A 26625-nucleotide genomic window follows, 5' to 3' on the forward strand; every position below is an offset into this window, starting at 1 on the left:
GTCTAATATGTAAGATATTGTTGACCTGAATCCAATAAAATATTATTTATGCTGTCTTCAGTAGGAGGGAGTATGTATGATGTGTAGAATTTAATCATGGCGGCCCACACCAGGGGCGCCGAGCCTATCTGCCACTGTTAACCCAGCCTGGCGTGTGGCAGATGGTCAAGTTGTGTGGACAGGACTTGAGTTGGTTAAATTGGAGTTTTGTTTACATTAGGACAGTCACCTCTCCCTGCAAATAGCATCATCAATTCCACCTTCCTGATACGTCAGAATGACTCACCAGATCCACCTGAGTGTTGAAGTATATCTCAGTACCAGTAACACGAGACGTCTTTCCTTCATACCTGTTCCCTGTTTCCTGCCTTGATGAGGCAGCGTCAGGACCAGATGACTCGATCCTCTGAGGAAAATATCCTTCCTTGGACCTTCCTCAGTTCCTTCTTTACGATAGTAATAATACAAGATAAGAGGATTTCCAGCCCTATCCCCTATCCCACTCCCTCGTTCCCAGCGCCTTTTACGACAAGCATGAGTGTAGGTGGGATGCACTTTTTCTTCCCTTATCTCCAAGAAAAACTCAGTATTTTTTCTTCTTCTATCACACACAAAACATGAGTTGCTGATGATAGTTCACAGATTTGCTATGGCTCTCCTGATGTAGCATACAATGACCAATTCCTGCCGATGATTACTGAAACCTGTTTACATCAGACTGAAGTCTCGACTGATATCTTTTGTGTCTGAAAAGATGCACAACTGTATGTATTACTGCTGACGTGTGACTACTTCCTGTACTCATACACCAAACCTGCTTCCTCTTTACCCCATCCTATGTAGCCTTAACCCTAGCTTCACCCTACTTCCTCTATACCCCAGCCTATGTATGTATCTTCAGCCCTAGCCACACACTACTTCCTCTGTACCCTAGCCTATGTATCCTCAACCCTAGCCTCGCCCTACTTTCTCTGTATCTAACTAGAAACCATGACAAGAATTTTAGGGGAAAGGTTTGTAATGCAACAATGGACAAAGGTTTCTTCTGGAGCAGAGTTCCAGTACACTGGAATGAGCTGCCACAAAATCCCGTCAAATCAAAACTTACCACCACATTCAGATCACGGCTAAATTAATGTTCTAATCAGATCATTTATCAGAGATTAAGCCAGTTTAAGAATGGCGATACAATATGCACTTACTTATACCTCTTATTTCTACACAGAACAGTGACTAATGTCCTTCTCCAGTGTATTCACTAGCTGCAATAATAGCAAGATGTGTTTTCCACTTGTCCTTTTCTACGGGAATTTCCACGAAGGATGTAGTAGGTGGAGAGGAGTCCTATGATTTATGATCTTGTCTACATTTAAACAGATTACTGTCCCTTGGCAGATGACCTTATCATGTGCTCTGTCGCCTGTTCTCATGTACCTTGCACTAAGCACCCTCAACTTTGGCCTCACTCTAGCCTCTTCGTAACAAGGTCTGTATATCCTTCAAAACGAACCTTACCCTAAGCCCTGTGTTTCCCACCATGTATTCTCCATCCCAGGCTGTATGTTCCCTCCACATGGCGTGCATTCATCCTTCAACTTTATCTTACACCCTCCGTCTGCCAGACTGTCCTCACTGTACCATTCCATGTCATTCCTCTGTGTGGCGTCGACCCCTGCCTCACCCTACGCCCTTCCTTCCCTCACGGAGTGTCCAGCAGTCAAGCCTTCAAGGGTCATCTTGCCTCACTCTCACATAAAAATGGAGGCCATTTGGAAGGCCATCAGTAAATCAGAAGTGCCTGTCCTATGACTCTCTGTCTCAGTTGCAAGATATGATACATAGAGACGGTGATTGCACAGTCTTCTGTCTCGCTCCATAATTTAGGTTTGCCTCTCGGACCTAGACAGATGTCCTAGGGAAATTGTCTCTTACCAACACTTCTCTTCCAAGGCTCCACATAACGAGAAGATCGAGCTCAAGTTCTGGGACTTCGATGTCACGGGGTCTGCCAGCTGCTCTGGAGACTACGTAAGCATCGTCGCCAGCAACACTAGGGACGAACAACGGTTCTGTGGGTCCCAAGTCCCTGGCGTGATCACTTCGGAGCAAGACACACTTATCCTCACCTTCTCCTCCAATGCCAAAGGCTCCTGTAGAGGATTCAACGCTACCTACCACGTCAGGGAAGGTAAGTTAGAATAGGGTTGTGTGTGTGAAGTGTTCGTATGTATAAACCCGAGGCCATAACAGTACGGCTGCACCCATTTAAGTGCCAGGATCTTGTACACAATTACAATATTTAGGACATTTCTAGTCTCTTATCACACCAACTCTTTTCTTCTGTGACAGAATCGTTGTCTTGCGGAGAGACCACGAAGGCACAGGAGTTTACCTTCGTGTCCCCGTCCTATCCCGAGGGTGTGGGTAACGACTCCCTCGAGTGCTCTGTTACCATCGACCACGGCTGCGAGTCCCCGATCTGCCAGCTCAGGTCAGACTGACTCTTACGGTGTGCAAAGAGAATCCTGGGTACAGACACATGAGGCACGGGCGCGCTACTGGCATGCTTAGCGTCCGAGTCTATGACACGGATGTAAATCATGTTTATAAAATAGTCATACGTGACACTGTCGCGAGAAAGGGAATTCATATAGGTTGCACCACGCTAATGGGTAAAAATCTGACACGTAAATTGGGAACATTCTTAACCACCCTGTGAAATGCAATTTTTTCAGTTTTTCCATGTCACTATTTCATTAACTAACCATAGTCCACCTTGATAACAAGTGCAACCTCCATGGAAAAAATATTAGTATCGTCCAACAGAAAGTAAAAAATGTATGACAATTTCCGTGTGAAAATTAGAACCTTCCTTATCTCGTGTCAGGTTCTCAAGGTAGAGAGCGAATACCTGGGTCATGTCCTGTAACTTCACTTTGTCCGCTGCCTTTGTAACATTATTTTCGCTACTGCAAAGAAAAGCCTGGATTCCAGGTTATGTCCCCAGTGAGGCAGGACATGCTTAGGTCATGATGTAGAGATGTGATGACTGCTCTGGTATAATGGCCTTTCGACTGCAATGTACTTGACTCACATTACAGTATCCAGTGATCACACAAATAGATAAGAAAACTCTGGATTCCTGGAGTTCGAGTCAAGATTTGCCTCGATGTCACTTAATTATACCACCAGAGTCGATGGCTTGTACTGGGAATATAGGAGATAGAGAGCTGAGCTTTGCTTCCCAGCGGAACCTAACACAGGACCTCCCTCCCCAGGCTGGACTTCGACGAGTTCCAGCTGCAGCCGCCGTACTGGGGTGAGTGTAAGTACGACCGCTTCTACGCCGAGAGCGCCACGCCGCTGCCCTTCCTCTGCGGCGCCAACAACGGCTCCCACAGTATGTAGTCAGCAGCACATACGCACTAGCCTCTGGCCATACTAACCTTAACACCACACTGATTCTTAAGCAGTTGCTCCTCCCCTGTCCATCATGCTGGGGAGGCAATCATTTCGGAAACTTTCATACCTGTCTCCCTGGTGCTCAGTATTGTATCTCCTGAGCATATGACATTGTGCACAAAGTCAGTCTGAACATTTAATCTGATGCACATAATATATATGCCCCCAATGACGCTGTATTTGTTTAGTGTACAGATAATATAGCACTGCACAGGAATTGTATCATTATTACTACTACTTATTATTGGTATTATAATCATTATTATTATCATTATCATAATTATCAATAGTACAGTAGTAGTAGTAGTAGTAGTAGTAGTAGTAGTAGTAGAAACAGCAGCAGCAACAGCAGCAGTAGCAATAGTAGTAGTAGAAGTAATAGCAGAAGGATTAGTATAATTCTAATGATACAGATTTTGATAACACTCTGTTTAAGGTTCCCAGTGCACATGAAGGTGCTATGTTTACAGTGTACGTCAATGTGGAGGGTCGGAGCAAGACTCAGCTTACGTTCCTGCTGAGGCAGCTGGAGTACTACCTCTACAACTGCTACGACATCTACGGCACTGGAGCCTCAAACACCAAGGGAGACGGGGAAGCCCTGCATCACGAGTCTATACATCACCGGATGAGGGAGCGCAGGTCCCCCACGCATCTCCCTAACCCGCAGGAGGCGGGAGTGAGGCTCCCTAGGCAGGTGAGGTCTGGGCCAACTGCCTTACCTTATTCACAAGACAACTTGCCATGTACATTCAGGTCAGGCCTTAATGCAGACGTGAACTGTCAAATAAGAGGACGTAGGCGTAGAGTGTGTGCCAAAACTAGAATATGATTCTCAAGTTTGGTCAACGTACCCAAAAAAAAAAAAAAGCACGAGGAGTTAATAGAGAAGGTCCAGAGAAGGATAACATAGATGGCACCAGAATTATGAGTCCTGAGTTACAGGGAAAGACTAAAGGATTTAAATCTGCCCACCTCAGAAGAAAGAAGAGTGAGGGGTGCCCTGATCACAACCTGCAAGTGTTTAGAACAGAATGATATCGAACTTGGACACTGAACAGTTCTCCGAGAGATGTAGGGATAGAACAACCACAGAACAGAACTAACTAACTAACCAAGCAACAACACATTCATCTCCTCTTTGACCAATTCTACTGCAGTCTGATCTACTTCAACTGACTTGCAACATTTCATCTTGAGCAAAGCTTTCCCCACTACCTCTCCTCACCAAACCACTTGGTTTGACCTTCTCACCTCGCACACCCACCCGAATAAACACTGTCGGGACAGTTGTACCTTTAATAATAATAATAATAATGATAATGATAATAATATTAATAATAGTAATAATAATAATAATAATAATAATAATAATAATAATAATAATAATAATAATAATGATAATAATAATGATAATAATCAATAGGAAACAGTTTACTGAATCATCTGCAGCCAAAGGTTGCAAACTTACAAAGAAAGTATGCACAATGTAGACAGTGGAGTCATGAAAGAAAGATGGGCAGAAGAAACCGTCTCATGCACTGAGGTGGCGGTGTACTGACTACTGAAGTTCACAATAGCTGGGTTTGGGGGTTGTACTTCTAGTAGTTTCCACAAGCTCGAACGGACTCGATGTGGTTGTGATCCGAACTTCTCGGGAACAAGGGGTATTAGGTGGTAGAGGGTGACGGTAGCAGGAATGGTGCTTCACCCCATATTGTCGGATGATATCCAGGTGATGGTTGGAGGGAGTTAGTGGGGGGGTAGTGCGTTACCGGCCTTTGACAGATAGTGTAGGAGGAGCCATGAATGATCTTACATACCCTGTTCTAAACCTTCTCTAGTATCCCTTGTGTGGTGAACAGGGATGAACACCAGATGGGGGAGGAAGGCATAAGTGAGTTTGCTCAGAATGAAAGTTGTATATATATGTTCTTCAACTAAGATGTCTTTAATCAGTGAAGAATGTATACAGGAATGCTAAATGGTTTGATTATAGTACTGACGTGTTCCTTCCAGCTTGATTTTACATCCTAAGTGACGCCGCGAAGCTTGGTGAACTGAACAACCTGGAGGGAGATGGGGCCTAAGCAGGACAAGACGGGAAGAGACATGTTTTGAAACAATCCTAATGAGCGTGAATGCGATCTTGCTTTGCTTGATGGTGACGTGAATGACGATGGTCCAATCACGAAGGCCGTTTGGAGTGTACTTGAGGGGGATGGAGCCAGGTTAACAGTGTTAGTTATAAGATGAATCAGCCAGGTTAACAGTGTTAGTAACTAGATGAATCAGCCAGGTTAACAGTGTTAGTAACTAGATGAATCAGCCAGGTTAACAATTTTAGTTATAAGATGAATCAGCCAGGTTAACAGTGTTAGTTACAAGATGAATCAGCCAGGTTAACAGTGTTAGTAACTAAATGAATCAGCCAGGTTAACAGTGTTAGTAACTAGATGAATCAGCCAGGTTAACAGTGTTAGTAACTAGATGAATCAGCCAGGTTAACAATTTTAGTTATAAGATGAATCAGCCAGGTTAACAGTGTTAGTTACAAGATGAATCAGCCAGGTTAACAGTGTTAGTAACTAAATGAATCAGCCAGGTTAACAGTGTTAGTAACTAGATGAATCAGCCAGGTTAACAGTATTAGTAACAAGATGAATCAGCCAGGTTAACAATTTTAGTTATAAGATGATTCAGCCAGGTTAACAGTGTTAGTTACAAGATGAATCAGCCAGGTTAACAGTGTCAGTAACTAGATGAATCAGCCAGGTTAACAATGTTAGTTATGAGATGAATCAGCCAGGTTAACAGTGTTAGTTATAAGATGAATCAGCCAGGTTAACAGTGTTAGTAACTAGATGAATCAGCCAGGTTAACAATTTTAGTTATAAGATGAATCAGCCAGGTTAACAGTGTTAGTTACAAGATGAATCAGCCAGGTTAACAGTGTCAGTAACTAGATGAATCAGCCAGGTTAACAATGTTAGTTATGAGATGAATCAGCCAGGTTAACAGTGTTAGTTATAAGATGAATCAGCCAGGTTAACAGTGTTAGTAACTAGATGAATCAGCCAGGTTAACAATTTTAGTTATAAGATGAATCAGCCAGGTTAACAGTGTTAGTTACAAGATGAATCAGCCAGGTTAACAGTGTCAGTAACTAGATGAATCAGCCAGGTTAACAATGTTAGTTATGAGATGAATCAGCCAGGTTAACAGTGTTAGTTATAAGATGAATCAGCCAGGTTAACAGTGTTAGTTACAAGATGAATCAGCCAGGTTAACAATATTAGTAACAAGATGAATCAGCCAGGTTAACAGTGTTAGTTACAAGATGAATCAGCCAGGTTAACAATATTAGTAACAAGATGAATCAGCCAGGTTAACAGTGTTAGTTATAAGATGAATCAGCCAGGTTAACAGTGTTAGTAACTAGATGAATCAGCCAGGTTAACAATGTTAGTTATAAGATGAATCAGCCAGGTTAACAGTGTTAGTTACAAGATGAATCAGCCAGGTTAACAGTGTTAGTAACTAGATGAATCAGCCAGGTTAACAATGTTAGTTATAAGATGAATCAGCCAGGTTAACAGTGTTAGTAACTAGATGAATCAGCCAGGTTAACAATGTTAGTTACTAACAGTGTATATAATGAACGACCAGGTAAAGATGAACGACCAGTTAAGAACGACAGGTTACAGTGTTAGTAACAAGATGAATCAGCAGGTTAACAGTGTTAGTAACAAGATGAATCAGCCAGGTTAACAGTATTAGTAACAAGATGAATCAGCCAGGTTAACAGTATTAGTAACAAGATGAATCAGCCAGGTTAACAGTGTTAGTTACAAGATGAGTCAGCCAGGTTAACAGTGTTAGTTACAACATGAATCAACCAGGTTTACAGAGCTAGTCACAAGATGAATCAACAAGGTTAACAGTGTTAGTTATAAGATGAATCAGCCCGGTCAACAATGTTAGTTACAAGATGAATCAGCCAGGTTAACAATGTTAGTTATGAGATGAATCAGCCAGGTTAACAGTGTTAGTAACAAGATGAATCAGACAGGTTTAACGTTAGTTACAAGATGAATCAGCCAGGTTAACAGTATTAGTAACAAGATGAATCAGCCAGGTTAACAGTATTAGTAACAAGATGAATCAGCCCGGTTAACAGTGTTAGTTACAACATGAATCAACCAGGTTTACAGAGCTAGTCACAAGATGAATCAACAAGGTTAACAGTGTTAGTTATAAGATGAATCAGCCCGGTCAACAATGTTAGTTACAAGATGAATCAGCCAGGTTAACAGTGTTAGTCATAAGATAAATCACCCAGGTTAACAGCATTAGTAACAAGGTGAATCAGCCAGGTTAACAGTGTTAGTTATAAGATGAACGACCAGGTTAACAGTGTTAGTAACAAGATGAATCAGCCAGGTTAACAGTGTTAGTAACAAGATGAATCAGCCAGGTTAACAGTGTTAGTAACAAGATGAATCAGCCAGGTTAACAGTATTAGTAACAAGATGAATCAGCCAGGTTAACAGTGTTAGTAACAAGATGAATTAGCCAGGTTAACAGTGTTAGTTACAAGATGAATCAGCCAGGTTTAACAATGTTAGTTACAAGCCGTCCTCCAGACCTTCTGTATTGTGAAGAAGAATGTACGTGATAGAAGTCCTCATGAACATCTTCCCTATCCCTACCTCCTCCTCCTCCTCCTCCTCCTCCAGTGTCCCTAGCGTACCTCCGTGCCCCACCCTGCCACTCACAGACACATACACACACAACAGAACACTAATATGAGAATCTTGTGGTGTCTTTTTCCCAGGCCACGACCAGCACGACGGCCCAAACGACGACCAATACCCCTACCACTGGCCCCACCACCAGCACCACCACTGGCCCCACCACCAGCACCACCACCGGCCCCACCACCACCAGCACCAACACCGGCCCCACCACTGCTCCCACCACCACCGAAGGGGACGTCACCGTTGCCCTCTACAACTACAAGTTAGTCGTCCATTCTGGCGCGGCAGATGATAAGTTCTTAAGTGGTGGTGGTGGTGGTAATGACAATTTCTGTAGTGTGTACTGTTGTGATGGGTGGTATGTCCTGTTGTGATGGGTGGTATGTCCTGTTGTGATGGGTGGTATGTCCTGTTGTGATGGGGAGTATGTCCTGTTGTGATGGGTGGTATGTCCTGTTGTGATGGGTGGTATGTCCTGTTGTGATGGGTGGTATGTCTTGTTGTGATGGGGAGTATGTCCTGATGTGATGGGTGGTATGTCTTGTTGTGATGGGGAGTATGTCCTGTTGTGATGGGTGGTATGTCCTGTTGTGATGGGTGGTATGTCCTGTTGTGATGGGTGGTATGTCCTGTTGTGATGGGTGGTATGTCCTGTTGTGATGGGTGGTATGTCCTGTTGTGATGGGGAGTATGTCCTGATGTGATGGGTGGTATGTCTTGTTGTGATGGGGAGTATGTCCTGTTGTGATGGGTGGTATGTCCTGTTGTGATGGGTGGTATGTCCTGTCGTGATGGGTGGTATGTCCTGTTGTGATGGGGAGTATGTCCTGATGTGATGAGTGGTATGTCTTGTTGTGATGGGTGGTATGTCCTGTTGTGATGGGTGGTATGTCCTGTTGTGATGGGTGGTATGTCCTGTTGTGATGGATCGTATGTCCTGTTGTGATGGGTGGTATGTCCTGCTGTGATGGGTGGTATGTCTTGTTGTGATGGATGGTATGTCCTGTTGTGATGGGGGTTATGTCCGGTTGTGATGGGGAGTATGTCCTGATGTGATGGGTGGTATGTCCTGTTGTGATGGGTGGTATGCCCTGTTCTGATGGGGGTTATGTCCTGTTGTGATGGGGAGTATGTCCTGATGTGATGGGTGGTATGTCTTGTTGTGATGGGTGGTATGTCCTGTTGTGATGGGGGGTATGTACTGTTGTGGTGGGGGTATGTCCTGTTGTGATGGGTGGTATGTCCTGTTGTGATGGGTGGTATGTCCTGTTGTGATGGGGGTATGTCTGTTGTGATGGGTGGTATGTCCTGTTGTGATGGGTGGTATGTCCTGTTGTGATGGGGTGTATGTCCTGTTGTGATGGTGGTATGTCCTGTTGTGATGGGTGGTATGTCCTGTTGTGATGGGTGGTATGTCCTGTTGTGATGGATGGTATGTCCTGTTGTGATGGGTGGTATGTCCTGTTGTGATGGGTGGTATGTCCTGTTGTGATGGGTGGTATGTCCTGTTGTGATGGGTGGTATGTCCTGTTGTGATGGGTGGTATGTCCTGTTGTGATGGGTGGTATGTCCTGTTGTGATGGGTGGTATGTCCTGTTGTGATGGGTGGTATGTCCTGTTGTGATGGGTGGTATGTCCTGTTGTGATGGGTGGTATGTCCTGTTGTGATGGGTGGTATGTCCTGTTGTGATGGGTGGTATGTCCTGTTGTGATGGGTGGTATGTCCTGTTGTGATGGATGGTATGTCCTGTTGTGATAGGGGGTATGTCTTGTTGTGATGGGTGGTATGCCCTGTTGTGATGGATGGTATGCACTGTCGTGATGGGTAGTATGTCCTGTTGTGATAGGGGTATGTCCTGTCGTGATGGGTGGTATGTCCTGTTGTGATGGGTGGTATGTCCTGTTGTGATGGGTGGTATGTCATGTTGTGATGGGTGGTATGTCCTGTTGTGATGGGGGGTATGTCCTGTTGTGATGGGTGGTATGTCCTGTTGTGATGGGTGGTATGTCCTGTTGTGATGGATGGTATGTCCTGTTGTGATGGGTGGTATGTCCTGTTGTGATGGGGAATATGTCCTGATGTGATGGGTGGTATGTCCTGTTGTGATGGGTGGTATGTCCCTGTTGTGATGGGGGGTTATGTCCTGTTGTGATGGGAGGTATTGTCCAGATGTGATGGGTGGTATGTCCTGTTGTGATGGGTGGTATGTCCCTGTTCGTGATGGGTGGTATGCTCCTGTCTGTTGATGGGGGTATGTCCTGTCGTGATGGGTGGTATGTCCTGTTGTGATGGGTGGTATGTCCTGTTGTGATGGAGGGTATGTCCTGTTGTGATGGGGGTTTGTCCTAGTTGTGATGGGTGGTATGTCCTGTTGTGATGGGGGGTATGTCCTGTTGTGATGGTGGTATGTCCTGTTGTGATGGGTGGTATGTCCTGTTGTGATGGGGGGTATGTCCTGTTGTGATGGGGGTTATGTCCTGTTGTGATGGGTGGTATGTCCTGTTGTGATGGGTGGTATGTCCTGTTATGATGGGTGGTATGTCCTGTTGTGATGGGTGGTATGTCCTGTTGTGATGGGTGGTATGTCCTGTTGTGATGGATGGTATGTCCTGTTGTGATGGGTGGTATGTCCTGTTGTGATGGGTGGTATGTCCTGTTGTGATGGGTGGTATGTCCTGTTGTGATGGGGGTATGTCCTGTTGTGATGGGTGGTATGCCCTGTTGTGATGGGGGTATGTCCTGTTGTGATGGGTGGTATGTCCTGTTGTGATGGGGGGTATGTCCTGTTGTGATGGATGGTATGTCCTGTTGTGATGGGAGGTATGTCCTGTTGTGATGGGGGTATGTCCTGTTGTGATGGTGGTATGTCCTGTTGTGATGGGTGTATGTCCTGTTGTGATGGGGAGTATGTCCTGATGTGATGGGTGGTATGATCTTGTTGTGATGGGTGGTATGTCCCTGTTGTGATGGGTGGTATGTCCTGTTGTGATGGATGGTATGTCCTGTCGTGTAGGTTGGTATGTCCTGTTGTGATGGGGTATGTCCTGTTGTGGTGGGGGGTATGTCCCTGTTGTGATGGGTGGTATGCCCTGTTGATGATGGGTGGTATGTCCTGTTGTGATGGGTGGTATGTCCTGTTGTGATGGGGGTATGTCCTGTTGTGATGGATGGTATGTCCTGTTGTGATGGGGGTATGTCATGTTGTGATGGTTGGTATGCCCTGTTGTGATGGTAGGTATGTCCTGTTGTGATGGGTGGTATGTCCTGTTGTGGTGGGGGTATGTCCTGTTGTGATGGGTGGTATGCCCTGTTGTGATGGGGGTATGTCCTGTTGTGATGGGAGGTATGTCCTGTTGTGATGGGTGGTATGTCCTGTTGTGATGGTGCCTGGTTATGTCCTGTTGTGTTGGGGGGTATGTCTTGTTGTGATGGGTGGTATGTCCTGTTGTGATGGGTGGTATGTCCTGTTGTGATGGTGGTATGTCCTGTCGTGATGGGTGGTATGTCCTGTTGTGATGGGGGTATGTCCTGTTGTGGTGGGGGTATGTCCTGTTGTGATGGGTGGTATGTCCTGTTGTGATGGGTGGTATGTCCTGTTGTGATGGGTGGTATGTCCTGTTGTGATGGGTGGTATGTCCTGTTGTGATGGATGGTATGTCCTGTTGTGATGGGGGTATGTCTTGTTGTGATGGGTGGTATGCCCTGTTGTGATGGGTAGTATGTCCTGTTGTGATGGGTGGTATGTCCTGTTGTGATGGGGGTATGTCCTGTTGTGATGGGTGGTATGCCCTGTTGTGATGGGGGTATGTCCTGTTGTGATGGATGGTATGTCCTGTTGTGGTGGGGGGTATGTCCTGATGTGATGGGGTATGTCCTGTTGTGATGGGTGGTATGCCCTGTTGTGATGGGGGGTATGTCCTGTTGTGATGGGGTATGTCCTGTTGTGATGGGTGGTATGCCCTGTTGTGATGGGGGCTATGTCCTGTTGTGATGGGTGGTATGTCCTGTTGTGATGGGTGGTATGTCCTGTTGTGATGGGTGGTATGTCCTGTTGTGATGGGTGGTATGTCCTGTTGTGATGGATGGTATGTCCTGTCGTGATGGGTGGTATGTCCTGTTGTGATGGATGGTATGTCCTGTTGTGATGGGGGGTATGTCCTGTTGTGATGGGGGTATGTCCTGTTGTGATGGGTGGTATGCCCTGTTGTGATGGGGGTTATGTCCTGTTGTGATGGGGAGTATGTCCTGATGTGATGGGTGGTATGTCCTGTTGTGATGGGTGGTATGTCCTGTTGTGATGGGGGTATGTCCTGTTGTGATGGGTGGTATGTCCTGTTGTGATGGGGGTATGTCCTGTTGTGATGGGGGTATGTCCTGTTGTGATGGGTGGTATGCCCTGTTGTGATGGGGGTTATGTCCTGTTGTGATGGGGAGTATGTCCTGTTGTGATGGGTGGTATGTCCTGTTGTGATGGGTGGTATGTCCTGTTGTGATGGGTGGTATGTCCTGTTGTGATGGTGGTATGTCCTGTGTGATGGGTGGTATGTCCTGTTGTGATGGGTGGTATGTCCTGTTGTGATGGGTGGTATGTCCTGTTGTGGTGGTGGTATGTCCTGTTGTGATGGGTGGTATGCCCTGTTGTGATGGGTGGTATGGCCCTGTTGTGATGGGGAGTATGTCCTGTTGTGATGGGGTATGTCCTGATGTGATGGGTGGTATGTCCTGTTGTGATGGGGTATGTCCTGTTGTGATGGGTGGTATGTCCTGTTGTGATGGGTGTATGTCTGTTGTGATGGGGGTATGTCCTGTTGTGATGGGTGGTATGTCCTGTTGTGATGGGGGTAAGTCCTGTTGTGATGGGGAGTATGTCCTGTTGTGATGGGTGGTATGTCCTGTTGTGATGGTGGTATGTCCTGTTGTGATGGGTGGTATGTCCTGTTGTGATGGAGGTATGTCCTGTTGTGATGGTGGTATGTCCTGTTGTGATGGGTGGTATGTCCTGTTGTGATGGGGGTATGTCCTGTTGTGATGGGGGTATGTCCTGTTGTGATGGGTGGTATGTCCTGTTGTGATGGGGGTATGTCCTGTTGTGATGGGTGGTATGTCCTGTTGTGATGGGTGGTATGTCCTGTTGTGATGGGTGGTATGTCCTGTTGTGATGGGGGTATGTCCTGTTGTGATGGGTGGTATGTCCTGTTGTGATGGGGGGTATGTCCTGTTGTGATGGGTGGTATGTCCTGTTGTGATGGGTGGTATGTCCTGTTGTGATGGGGGTATGTCCTGTTGTGATGGTGGTATGTCCTGTTGTGATGGGTGGTATGTCCTGTTGTGATGGGTGGTATGTCCTGTTGTGATGGGTGGTATGTCCTGTTGTGATGGGTGGTATGTCCTGTTGTGATGGGGGTATGTCCTGTTGTGATGGGTGGTATGTCCTGTTGTGATGGGTGGTATGTCCTGTTGTGATGGGGGTATGTCCTGTTGTGATGGGTGGTATGTCCTGTTGTGATGGGGGGTATGTCCTGTTGTGATGGGTGGTATGTCCTGTTGTGATGGGTGGTATGTCCTGTTGTGATGGGTGGTATGTCCTGTTGTGATGGGTGGTATGTCCTGTTGTGATGGGTGGTATGTCCTGTTGTGATGGGTGGTATGTCCTGTTGTGATGGTGGTATGTCCTGTTGTGGTGGGGGTATGTCCTGTTGTGATGGGTGGTATGTCCTGTTGTGATGGGTGGTATGTCCTGTTGTGATGGGGTGTATGTCCTGTTGTGATGGGTGGTATGTCCTGTTGTGATGGGTGGTATGTCCTGTTGTGATGGGTGGTATGTCCTGTTGTGATGGGTGGTATGTCCTGTTGTGATGGGTGGTATGTCCTGTTGTGATGGGTGGTATGTCCTGTTGTGATGGGGGTATGTCCTGTTGTGATGGGTGGTATGTCCTGTTGTGATGGGTGGTATGTCCTGTTATGATGGGTGGTATGTCCTGTTGTGATGGGTGGTATGTCCTGTTGTGATGGGTGGTATGCCCTGTTGTGATGGGGGTATGTCCTGTTGTGATGGGGGTATGTCCTGTTGTGATGGGTGGTATGCCCTGTTGTGATGGGGGTATGTCCTGTTGTGATGGGGAGTATGTCCTGATGTGATGGGTGGTATGTCCTGTTGTGATGGGTGGTATGTCCTGTTGTGATGGGTGGTATGTCCTGTTGTGATGGGTGGTATGTCCTGTTGTGATGGGTGGTATGTCCTGTTGTGATGGATGGTATGTCCTGTTGTGATGGGGGGTATGTCCTGTTGTGATGGGTGGTATGTCCTGTTGTGATGGGTGGTATGCCCTGTTGTGATGGGGGTTATGTCCTGTTGTGATGGGGAGTATGTCCTGTTGTGATGGGTGGTATGTCCTGTTGTGATGGGTGGTATGTCCTGTTGTGATGGGGGTATGTCCTGTTGTGATGGGGGTATGTCCTGTTGTGATGGATGGTATGGCCTGTTGTGATGGGGGTATGTCCTGTTGTGATGGGTGGTATGTCCTGTTGTGATGGGTGGTATGTCCCTGTTGTGATGGGGGTATGTCCTGTTGTGATGGGAGGTATGTCCTGATGTGATGGGTGGTATGTCCTGTTGTGATGGGTGGTATGTCCTGTTGTGATGGGTGGTATGTCCTGTTGTGATGGGTGGTATGTCCTGTTGTGATGGGTGGTATGTCCTGTTGTGATGGGGGTATGTCCTGTTGTGATGGGGGTATGTCCTGTTGTGATGGGTGGTATGTCCCTGTTGTGATGGGTGGTATGTCCTGTTGTGATGGGTGGTATGTCCTGTTGTGATGGGTGGTATGTCCTGTTGTGATGGGTGGTATGTCCTGTTGTGATGGGTGGTATGTCCTGTTGTGATGGGTGGTATGTCCTGTTGTGGTGGGGGTATGTCCTGTTGTGATGGGTGGTATGTCCTGTTGTGATGGGTGGTATGTCCTGTTGTGATGGGGGTATGTCCTGTTGTGATGGGTGGTATGTCCTGTTGTGATGGGTGGTATGTCCTGTTGTGATGGGGGTATGTCCTGTTGTGATGGGTGGTATGTCCTGTTGTGATGGGTGGTATGTCCTGTTGTGATGGGGGTATGTCCTGTTGTGATGGGTGGTATGTCCTGTTGTGATGGGTGGTATGTCCTGTTGTGATGGGTGGTATGTCCTGTTGTGATGGTGGTATGTCCTGTTGTGGTGGGGGTATGTCCTGTTGTGATGGGTGGTATGTCCTGTTGTGATGGGTGGTATGTCCTGTTGTGATGGGTGGTATGTCCTGTTGTGATGGGTGGTATGTCCTGTTGTGATGGGTGGTATGTCCTGTTGTGATGGGTGGTATGTCCTGTTGTGATGGGTGGTATGTCCTGTTGTGATGGGTGGTATGTCCTGTTGTGATGGGTGGTATGTCCTGTTGTGATGGGTGGTATGTCCTGTTGTGATGGGGGTATGTCCTGTTGTGATGGGTGGTATGTCCTGTTGTGATGGGTGGTATGTCCTGTTGTGATGGGTGGTATGTCCTGTTGTGATGGGTGGTATGTCCTGTTGTGATGGGTGGTATGTCCTGTTGTGATGGTGGTATGTCCTGTTGTGATGGGGGGTATGTCCTGTTGTGATGGGGGTATGTCCTGTTGTGATGGGTGGTATGCCCTGTTGTGATGGGGGTATGTCCTGTTGTGATGGGGAGTATGTCCTGATGTGATGGGTGGTATGTCCTGTTGTGATGGGTGGTATGTCCTGTTGTGATGGGGGGTATGTCCTGTTGTGATGGGTGGTATGTCCTGTTGTGATGGGGGTATGTCCTGTTGTGATGGGGGTATGTCCTGTTGTGATGGGTGGTATGCCCTGTTGTGATGGGGGTATGTCCTGTTGTGATGGGGGTATGTCCTGTTGTGATGGGTGGTATGTCCTGTTGTGATGGGTGGTATGTCCTGTTGTGATGGGTGGTATGTCCTGTTGTGATGGGTGGTATGTCCTGTTGTGATGGGTGGTATGTCCTGTTGTGATGGGTGGTATGTCCTGTTGTGATGGGGGTATGTCCTGTTGTGATGGGTGGTATGTCCTGTTGTGATGGGTGGTATGTCCTGTTGTGATGGTGGTATGTCCTGTTGTGATGGGTGGTATGTCCTGTTGTGATGGGGGTATGTCCTGTTGTGATGGGTGGTATGTCCTGTTGTGATGGGGGTATGTCCTGTTGTGATGGGGGTATGTCCTGTTGTGATGGGTGGTATGTCCTGTTGTGATGGGTGTATGTCCTGTTGTGATGGGGGTATGTCCTGTTGTGATGGGTGGTATGTCCTGTTGTGATGGTGGTATGTCCTGTTGTGATGGGTGGTATGTCCTGTTGTGATGGGGGTATGTCCTGTTGTGATGGGGGTATGTCCTGTTGTGATGGGGGTATGTCCTGTTGTGATGGGTGGTATGTCCTGTTGTGATGGGGGTATGTCCTGTTGTGATGGGTGGTATGTCCTGTTGTGATGGGTGGTATGTCCTGTTGTGATGGGTGGTATGTCCTGTTGTGATGGGTGGTATGTCCTGTTGTGATGGGTGGTATGTCCTGTTGTGATGGGTGGTATGTCCTGTTGTGATGGGGGTATGTCCTGTTGTGATGGGGGTATGTCCTGTTGTGATGGGTGGTATGTCCTGTTGTGATGGTGGTTATGTCCTGTTGTGATGGGTGGTATGTCCTGTTGTGATGGGTGGTATGTCCTGTTGTGATGGGTGGTATGTCCTGTTGTGATGGGTGGTATGTCCTGTTGTGATGGGTGGTATGTCCTGTTGTGATGGGGGGTATGTCCTGTTGTGATGGGGGTATGTCCTGTTGTGATGGGTGGTATGTCCTGTTGTGATGGGTGGTATGTCCTGTTGTGATGGGTGGTATGTCCTGTTGTGATGGGTGGTATGTCCTGTTGTGATGGGTGGTATGTCCTGTTGTGATGGGGGGTATGTCCTGTTGTGATGGATGGTATGTCCTGTTGTGATGGGGGTATGTCCTGTTGTGATGGGGGTATGTCCTGTTGTGATGGGTGGTATGCCCTGTTGTGATGGGGGTTATGTCCTGTTGTGATGGGGAGTATGTCCTGATGTGATGGGTGGTATGTCTTGTTGTGATGGGTGGTATGTCCTGTTGTGATGGGTGGTATGTCCTGTTGTGATGGATGGTATGTCCTGTCGTGATGGGTGGTATGTCCTGTTGTGATGGGGGGTATGTCCTGTTGTGGTGGGGGTATGTCCTGTTGTGATGGGTGGTATGTCCTGTTATGATGGGTGGTATGTCCTGTTGTGATGGGTGGTATGTCCTGTTGTGATGGGTGGTATGTCCTGTTGTGATGGATGGTATGTCCTGTTGTGATGGGGGGTATGTCTTGTTGTGATGGGTGGTATGCCCTGTTGTGATGGGTAGTATGTCCTGTTGTGATGGGTGGTATGTCCTGTTGTGGTGGGGGTATGTCCTGTTGTGATGGGTGGTATGCCCTGTTGTGATGGGGGTATGTCCTGTTGTGATGGATGGTATGTCCTGTTGTGGTGGGGGGTATGTCCTGATGTGATGGGGTATGTCCTGTTGTGATGGGTGGTATGCCCTGTTGTGATGGGGGGTATGTCCTGTTGTGATGGGGGTATGTTCCTGTTGTGATGGGTGGTATGCCCTGTTGTGATGGGGGCTATGTCCTGTTGTGATGGGGAGTATGTCCTGTCGTGATGGATGGTATGTCCTGTCGTGATGGGTGGTATGTCCTGTTGTGATGGATGGTATGTCCTGTTGTGATGGGGGTATGTCCTGTTGTGATGGGGGTATGTCCTGTTGTGATGGGTGGTATGCCCTGTTGTGATGGGGGTATGTCCTGTTGTGATGGGGAGTATGTCCTGATGTGATGGGTGGTATGTCCTGTTGTGATGGGTGGTATGTCCTGTTGTGATGGGGGTATGTCCTGTTGTGATGGATGGTATGTCCTGTTGTGATGGGGGGTATGTCCTGTTGTGATGGGGTATGTCCTGTTGTGATGGGAGTATGCCCTGTTGTGATGGGGGTTATGTCCTGTTGTGATGGGGAGTATGTCCTGATGTGATGGGTGGTATGTCCTGTTGTGATGGGGGTATGTCCTGTTGTGATGGGGGTATGTCCTGTTGTGATGGATGGTATGTCCTGTCGTGATGGGTGGTATGTCCTGTTGTGATGGGGGTATGTCCTGTTGTGATGGGGGTATGTCCTGTTGTGATGGGTGGTATGTCCTCTTATGATGGGTGGTATGTCCTGATGTGATGGGTGGTATGTCCTGTTGTGATGGGTGGTATATCCTGTTGTGATGGATGGTATGTCCTGTTGTGATGGGGGGTATGTCTTGTTGTGATGGGTGGTATGCCCTGTTGTGATGGGTAGTATGTCCTGTTGTGATGGGTGGTATGTCCTGTTGTGGTGGGGGTATGTCCTGTTGTGATGGGTGGTATGCCCTGTTGTGATGGGGGTATGTCCTTTTGTGATGGATGGTATGTCCTGTTGTGGTGGGGGGTATGTCCTGATGTGATGGGGTATGTCCTGTTGTGATGGGTGGTATGCCCTGTTGTGATGGGGGGTATGTCCTGTTGTGATGGGGGTATGTCCTGTTGTGATGGGTGGTATGCCCTGTTGTGATGGGGGCTATGTCCTGTTGTGATGGGGAGTATGTCCTGTCGTGATGGGTGGTATGTCCTGTTGTGATGGGTGGTATGTCCTGTTGTGATGGGTGGTATGTCCTGTTGTGATGGATGGTATGTCCTGTCGTGATGGGTGGTATGTCCTGTTGTGATGGGGGGTATGTCCTGTTGTGGTGGTGGTATGTCCTGTTGTGATGGGTGGTATGTCCTGTTGTGATGGGTGGTATGTCCTGTTGTGATGGGTGGTATGTCCTGTTGTGATGGGTGGTATGTCCTGTTGTGATGGATGGTATGTCCTGTTGTGATGGGTGGTATGTCTTGTTGTGATGGGTGGTATGTCCTGTTGTGATGGGTGGTATGTCCTGTTGTGATGGTTGGTATGTCCTGTTGTGATGGATGGTATGTCCTGTTGTGATGGGGGTATGTCTTGTTGTGATGGGTGGTATGTCCTGTTGTGATGGGTGGTATGTCCTGTTGTGATGGATTGTATGTCCTGTTGTGATGGGTGGTATGTCCTGTTGTGATGGTTGGTATGTCCTGTTGTGATGGATGGTATGTCCTGTTGTGATGGGGGGTATGTCTTGTTGTGATGGGTGGTATGTCCTGTTGTGATGGGTGGTATGTCCTGTTGTGATGGGTGGTATGTCCTGTTGTGATGGTTGGTATGTCCTGTTGTGATGGATGGTATGTCCTGTTGTGATGGGGGGTATGTCTTGTTGTGATGGGTGGTATGCCCTGTTGTGATGGATGGTGTGTAATAATGTGAGGTACTAATCACTGAATCTGTGGAAAATACAAAATACGTCTGTACTGCTCTAGAAGTTGACAATGGAAAAGTAAGTCCTTAATGCGTTCAACCAAACAGCTGATGAAATCCACAGTAGAGGATGAGGTGATATGGTGAGAACAGGTGTGGTCAAGTCTTCAGTTAACCAGGATCATCATGTTTACGGAAGATACTTTAGTATAACCCACACACGTTGTGAGAGCGTCTGTTGTCTCAGAATTATTCTTAACACCTGAACGTTAGAGTCTTTTCGGTAGGTGGGGGTAGCAGCTTGGCGATGACGGCCTTAATAACCCGGGAAGTTGATGGGTCTAAAGCCAGAATGTCAACCAATCAACCTCAATTAAACAAAAAAAAAAAAATGATTTTTACGCCGATAGAAACATCGGTATCAAAATGTCGGTATGAATGTACGTTAATTTTGCATACGCCATTCGCGTATGGTCATGTACCACGGTACAAGACTCATCTGCAGACTCGCCCCTTTTTCGTTGAAAACGAACTGGTTCTGACTGGTCATCATGTTGTGAATCTTCTCTGAAATCGTTTCACCCTAACGCAGCCCTGGCCACCAGGCGCTCTTCACAACAGCTGCCGCTCACACGAACATCCTCACACCTTCGCTTTGGCCAGACAAAATAAGAAGTTGTATGTTCTTGCTCTGCTGATGTAAATAAACCTACCGAAACTGATGTCAACCTCCGTTATAAAGCAGTTAACGTTCCTGACCGTGACGCATTCACGGGACGCCCTGGGGTCGATCGCGTAGGTGAGAATCCTGGTTGTGGCAATCGGTCCACAGTCAACCCAGTTGTTCATCCATCTTTAAGGGTTAGTCGCTAAAATGGAATCCTGACTCAGGCTGGGATATATACTTAGTAACTCTACCGTCATCCACAAGTATCATTCTTATAATACAGGGTCAGAGTTAGAAGCTAGGAGGCGACTTCAATATCCGGGGTTTCGTCAGAATCCGAAAAATCACAGTCAGCGTCTCTCTGAGTTGGTAGAAGGGAATCACATGCGATGATTTTTGAAGTAGACATTGTGTGGGTGTACCACCGCCTTTGTCAGGGTCGTCCATAATCAACATAACCCTGAGGATTGTCTGGGTGTACCACCGTCTTCGTCAGAGTCATCCCTGGTTAACATAACCCTGAGGATTGTCTGGGTGTACCACCGCCTTCGTCAGAGTCTTCCCCTGGTTACCATAGCTCTGAGGTCTCCCATCAGGAAGCAGCCACACTTCCCTTACTACCATCCGTATTACTGACTAGCTGTCCGATGGTCATTATCATCACGCACACCACCAGAACTGACTTGATGTAAAACGGTTTCTGTCTAAATTATACGGTTCCTGAATGATGAGGCAGACCAATGACTTTAAATCTTGTTCCCTTACATTCTTCTCTACGTCTGTCAAGATTTGTCACAACGTACTTGCGAGTACTGGAGCGCGATATAAGAGTTCTTCAAATGTTCAACAAGAAGGCAACAGAACAGCCTCAACAGCTTTGCAAAGACCTACATAAATCAACGGGGATTTTTTTTCCATATAGATATAATGTCACTGATTTAGTATAGAAACGATCGTATTTCTAAGAACTTATATCTACAGAATACAGTCATACGAAGAAAAAAGTCATATACCAGCAGGACACATCCAGGGACCAACTCATGTGTATGTACCGTACTTCCAGAGATGCTGAAATAGTCAACTTCCCCACACGGCGAGCGTGGAGCATCCGCGTCACCCAGATCCCCTGCCACTGTCCCAACTCCCGCGTCCCCAAAGGTGAGTACTTAGTGAAGCTGTCATTTCTAAAGGTCGGTAGACCTAAAGGATAAAGCATCCGTAAGGGTGAAATGTCCGTTGTTACGAGGGGTTAAGTCATCCCTTGGGCTACGTCACTTCTGGGAGATCCCGTTGGTAAACCGTCTCTATGTAGAATCTTAAAGAATAACTTTTCCCAAGATGAACCCCTCTTGATCCTGGTCCCTCGAGGTGGGTCACTCCAAAAGCTGGGTCACACGAAAGTTAGCCAAGCCATAGGGAAACTCCTGCCAGGGGTGATCCCTGTTGGTCAATTCAATTCGGTCATTTACTTCTGGAAACGTACGTATAGGTGACTGTGAATGTGTCACATCATACGTGATGAATAATAAGTCCTTAAGGATGTGAATCGTTTATATAACATATATAAGAGTATCTACTGCTGTACCTGAACCCGAATGTAGAAATGCTACAACCCTCCCGACCAACCGCTTTCCTGCGATGGCCTTTACTTACCCTATAGCAGCCCCTCACTGTCCCTCGCCCCACCTGGCACCCTCCTCACAATACCTCACCTGCCAGCAGGACCCCCCCCCCCCCCCCCCCACCCCACCCCACCCTTCAACTCTAGTGCAGCAGCGTCTCACCTCACCAACACCTGTGATGTAACAGGTCTTCCTAATCCGCTCCTCATTTCTCCCTTATTGTCCGTCCTGGCCAGCACCCGTGGGCTGCCTCCAGTACTACCAGGGTCTCACGGGAGAGTTCAAGAGCTTCAACTTCGACGGTGTGAGCTGCTACTCGGAGGACCGCTGGTGCGACTTCACCACCATCCAGCATGTGTCTGACTGCGACGTTCGCGTGGGTTACACAGGTGGGTCCTCGTCACTACCACCCTTGTCACATTTCTATCCGAAGTTCTGCTTGAAAATCTATGACTATTCTTTCATAACATCCCGCTGAAAGTAGCTAAAGATACCTCATAGTAGAGCCATTCAAGGCTATCTTTTCTGGGAGATACTTCCTAAGACAAAAGCTCTCATGCGTCTGTGCTTCACTGACGGCTGACCCGACGACCTGCCTTCATCAGGTCACTTGAACAACCTGGACTACAGCATCTGCGTGGAGCCGGAGTCTGGGTTCTGCGGCATCCAGTACCAGCAGGTGGGCCCAGATGGCTTCTCCCTCACCAACACTACCAGCTACGGGGGTAGCCACTTGACCCTGCCCGAGGTGAGCAGTCCAGGCCAAGGCGGAAGTGGGAGTGAGTGAGGATAATGGAAGGGTAAGGCGTGATGGAAAGGGTGTAATGACGGCTAAAGGTGTACAAGGTTAAGGTTAAGGAGGAAGATCAGGGATGAATGGAAGGCGAAGCATGAGGAGGTAATAACTGAAAGAGAGGGGAGGAGATGGGAGGGAAGGTAAGGGATGGAAGGAATAATAAAGATTTATAGAGGAAAGTGGATCTTTCGAAGAAACATGAGGGACTGAAAGGACGATGAAGATTACGAGAGATGACGAGGGATGAGAGGAAAAGGTAGAAGTGCGGGTGGGGGATAGGAGGGAAAGTGAGAAGGTTGGGAGGGAAGAGAAAGAGCGGATGTGAAAGAGAGGGTTATGTGGGCTGGGCAGGAAAGACCAGGCTGGGCTGGAGGGTATGTTACGTGAATGTACGTATGACTAATTAAGCACAGGAGATAAACCAGTTGAAGCCTGATCACTTCTGACTGTGTCACCATGGCTGGCTGCAGGTGGCTGACGCTGGCTGCATGTCCGACTACCTGTGGATCCCCGGCGCCGAGAATGAACACGACTCCGATACTTACGAGCGTTTCTGTGGCACCAAACTTGGCACCGCCAGGAAGTGGGGTACCGTCATCAGTAAGTGCACCTCCAACGCCTAGTGGTAACAGACAGTACTCGCCTTCTCTGAGCTTGTAACGCCTTCTGCAGCATAATCAGTGATGACTTTAATCAAAACCTTTTCAGACAAGGTTTGGAAATAAACTATAATTTACCATCCTCCCCCACAGGCTACTCCAAGCCCTTCACGGTTCGGATGGTGACCGATGCGGATGAGTTTAGTCTGGTGACCGACTATATGAACCGTGGCTTCCATCTGTCCTACTCCCAGATACCCTGCAAGCGGTCCGGGTAGCGTGCCGAACTTAGCAAACGCCTCCCGACCCTCCTAAGGATACGTGAACTAATACTACTTGATCCTCCTGGATTATTCTCTGACGGATAAACTACATATATCATCTGCAGAGACACCTAAGGGTATCCATGAGTTCAAGTATTTGCTTTGTAATCCTGTTAAAAGTATCTAATCCTTCAGTTCTCGAGTTCCAAGAAACTGTGTCGATTGCATCTGTTATCTTTCGTTTTTACCCTCAGATGTCACCACCCAGGGCAGTGGTCACAGGGAAAGAGGAATTTTGTCAACGTGGACGACTTTCTCATCTCCCACTTTACGGTCAACTTATACATACCAGACTATATACTATGGTCACGCTACCTATGAAAAGTCATTTTCGGAGAATTTCTCACTCCAGAGGAATCCATCCTTTCCCTGCTACTGATTGTAGCGCTGCCATGAAGGTGCAGGAGCCCTTGGAGAGGCAGTCCTGGGGTTAAGGAAGATGTTACCGATCCCAGGAGGTGGAAACCACTATCCCAGAGCGCATTACTAAGGTTCACCATTCATTTCAACAATCTGAGCTTACTGACCATTAGACATGTTCGCTGTCTACTCTGTCATACATGATATTACAGGAAACAATTTCCATGACGGCAGAAGGACGCAGAGGACTTTACCCTTCCAATGATTTGAAGAATCAAAATCGCGTTTATTGATAATCCTTTATCTGTCGTTTTGTTTGTGCCTCCTGACGTCGTGTTAGCCTCTGAAGCCACAGGCTACGGACTTTATCCACGCAGAATGAAAGGAGAAACGTGATTGACATTTAACTTAATAACATTCACTTATATTACACTTGTGTCCAGCCTGTCTCATAGCCAAACAACTTCTCACTGCACTCGTAACCTAATATATATGACAATTTTGTATTACGAAAAGGTTTCCTGCCTCGTGACACGCTGATAGGATAGCCAAATGATTCATCCAATTTCTTGACAAATTAGAAATTCCTAGCTACAAAAATGTTATTTAAGACCATGATGGTTGTACCGACAATATGAGAGGTCTCAAGAGGAAAATGGAGTAGGAGAATGTGATTTTACCCCCAAATAATGTCAATCCGCCGTCCCCCGACGTTGTGGTAGAGTCTAAGTATAACGAGTCCAAAGGTCAATGGCCAGTTGGTTAGTGTCCGCATTCGAGTGAGTATTTGACGAAGGCGTGATGCAATCTCTGGCCCTCCACAGGAGATAGCAGACGAGGGCCCGGAGGGTAAAGACAGTATGAACGGGAGATAATTTATTAGTAGTGATAATATCATTGAAATAAACTGTTTGTATCAACAAAATCATAAGGTTTCCCGTTTGAGAGATTTTCAATGTTCTACGATTTTTTGTTTCTAGGTAATGATAATGAATTCTGTAGTGTTTTACTTGGTGTAATCTCCTATGTTATTATTGATTTGTTTCTTAAGTTATCCGGTAAGTTCTGCTCCTATGTACATACAGCTTTCATCTGCTTATCTATACTATTCTAATTGCTTATTCTGCTTTGTGCAAATCGCTGGTATTTTGAATATGAAGATTGTGAAATAAAGTAGCTTCACCTGACTTATGACACGTTTTCTTTGTTTTACTTCCCACTGTTTCACGGGGCACTGAACCAGGAAGGAATCTTTAAAAGGGTCGGAGAGCAGCTCTATCTAGTGTTGTAGGATGTGCTAGTATTACAATAAAGAAAACATAAATAAGTATGTGAAAATATACATAAAAAAATGGTAGTTCATAATAATTGTGAAAAGACTCCAACGTACATCATGTGGTTTATCAGCAAAAACATGTTTCATATTTCCACCGTATATGGGATCCTCGCGACTGTGATACCGTCTCTCCAGTGAACCTGTGTTGTCTGAGGAAACTTGCTGTAGCGTGTGTTTAAGTTCTACCTCTTACCTGGCTACTTGGTTTTTGATGATTGTAACCCGTCCTAATAAGAGTGTGATGCCGCACCTCCAGCGAACCCATCAGCATGGTCTTGTTACCACTCACATTATATTAAACCGTAACTGAGATAGACTGTATGTCCCCCCTGATCCTACTCATCCTCATAAGTGAAATCTAAGTCGTCAGTCCAACTAGTGATCACTCCAATTCTCTATCAGGCTTATCCAATCTCACAGAAGGTCGACCTCTCCAGGAAATAGGTTCCGGAATGAAATCGCTGGCAGCTGGTACCCCGGGGTTTAACAAGTCTGCTGTCATAGTGACATATTCGGATTATGTGCCCATGAGGCTAAATGGCTGGTTGTGTCCACTCTCGACACAATGCGAATAGTTTATTGCAACACTTTAATCACCGTCGAATCTGAACTCTCACAGATCACCGACAACTCCTAAGATACGAGACAGTGTTATAGTGAACCTTATGTTTCTGCACTTCCTCCTGACCAGACAAGGGGGACTGCTAGCACTGGTGGAACTATACAGCTTACCCTGCACCCAGTGGTGTTCACACCGACATACATTACATACAGAAAATTACTTGGACTAGAGAGGCCAACATCCATGAGCGTATGCATAATGCCTCTGCATATAAAGTAACTTAAACCTGATTGTATGGGGCATCTCGAAAAGTATTCTTGTGTTGAATGTTATCAACAATGTTTGAGAGAGAATGTGCTAATGACAGACATTTTTTATCTTGGTTAACTCAAAATGAAAGAAGAATTTATGTTCAGACCTCAAGCTTGTCATGAACATTACATGTTATATGTGAAGAGAGCTCTCGGTGCCAGATTTCATAAATATTGGATAGAATACGACCAAGTATTAGGGGAAGGGTGTGAAATAGTGACCTCTGATCATAAGGGTCAACCAAAAATGATAACAATTCAAACACGCTTTGTATGGGCCATGCTAAAGAAAATGATTCTGACGCATTTCATGACCGCTCGCTGAAGTATGGTTGTTATGGGAAGAAAAAAAATCCTTGATGAAATTTGGCCTTATAGGATGAAAAGCAAAAGTGACAAATCTATCAAATGCATTATGTATTAGGGCTTGA

General features: G+C 46.6%; 1 protein-coding gene across 1 annotated transcript in view; it reads left to right on the forward strand.

Moving 5' to 3' along the window:
• Positions 1-25170, forward strand: part of LOC139747478 (uncharacterized) — a 76279-nt gene extending 51109 nt beyond the window's left edge. The window contains exons 3-12 of the mRNA XM_071659846.1: positions 1951-2188; positions 2350-2491; positions 3279-3400; positions 3933-4159; positions 8300-8484; positions 21349-21443; positions 22144-22296; positions 22513-22655; positions 23174-23303; positions 23456-25170. Coding sequence (XP_071515947.1) covers positions 1951-2188; positions 2350-2491; positions 3279-3400; positions 3933-4159; positions 8300-8484; positions 21349-21443; positions 22144-22296; positions 22513-22655; positions 23174-23303; positions 23456-23580 — 1560 coding nt within the window. The 3' untranslated portion in view covers positions 23581-25170. The remainder of the gene's footprint in view (positions 1-1950; positions 2189-2349; positions 2492-3278; positions 3401-3932; positions 4160-8299; positions 8485-21348; positions 21444-22143; positions 22297-22512; positions 22656-23173; positions 23304-23455) is intronic.
• Positions 25171-26625: the final 1455 nt, after the last annotated feature.

Source organism: Panulirus ornatus, chromosome 68 (genome assembly GCF_036320965.1).
Source record: "Panulirus ornatus isolate Po-2019 chromosome 68, ASM3632096v1, whole genome shotgun sequence".
Classification (NCBI taxonomy): domain Eukaryota; kingdom Metazoa; phylum Arthropoda; class Malacostraca; order Decapoda; family Palinuridae; genus Panulirus; species Panulirus ornatus.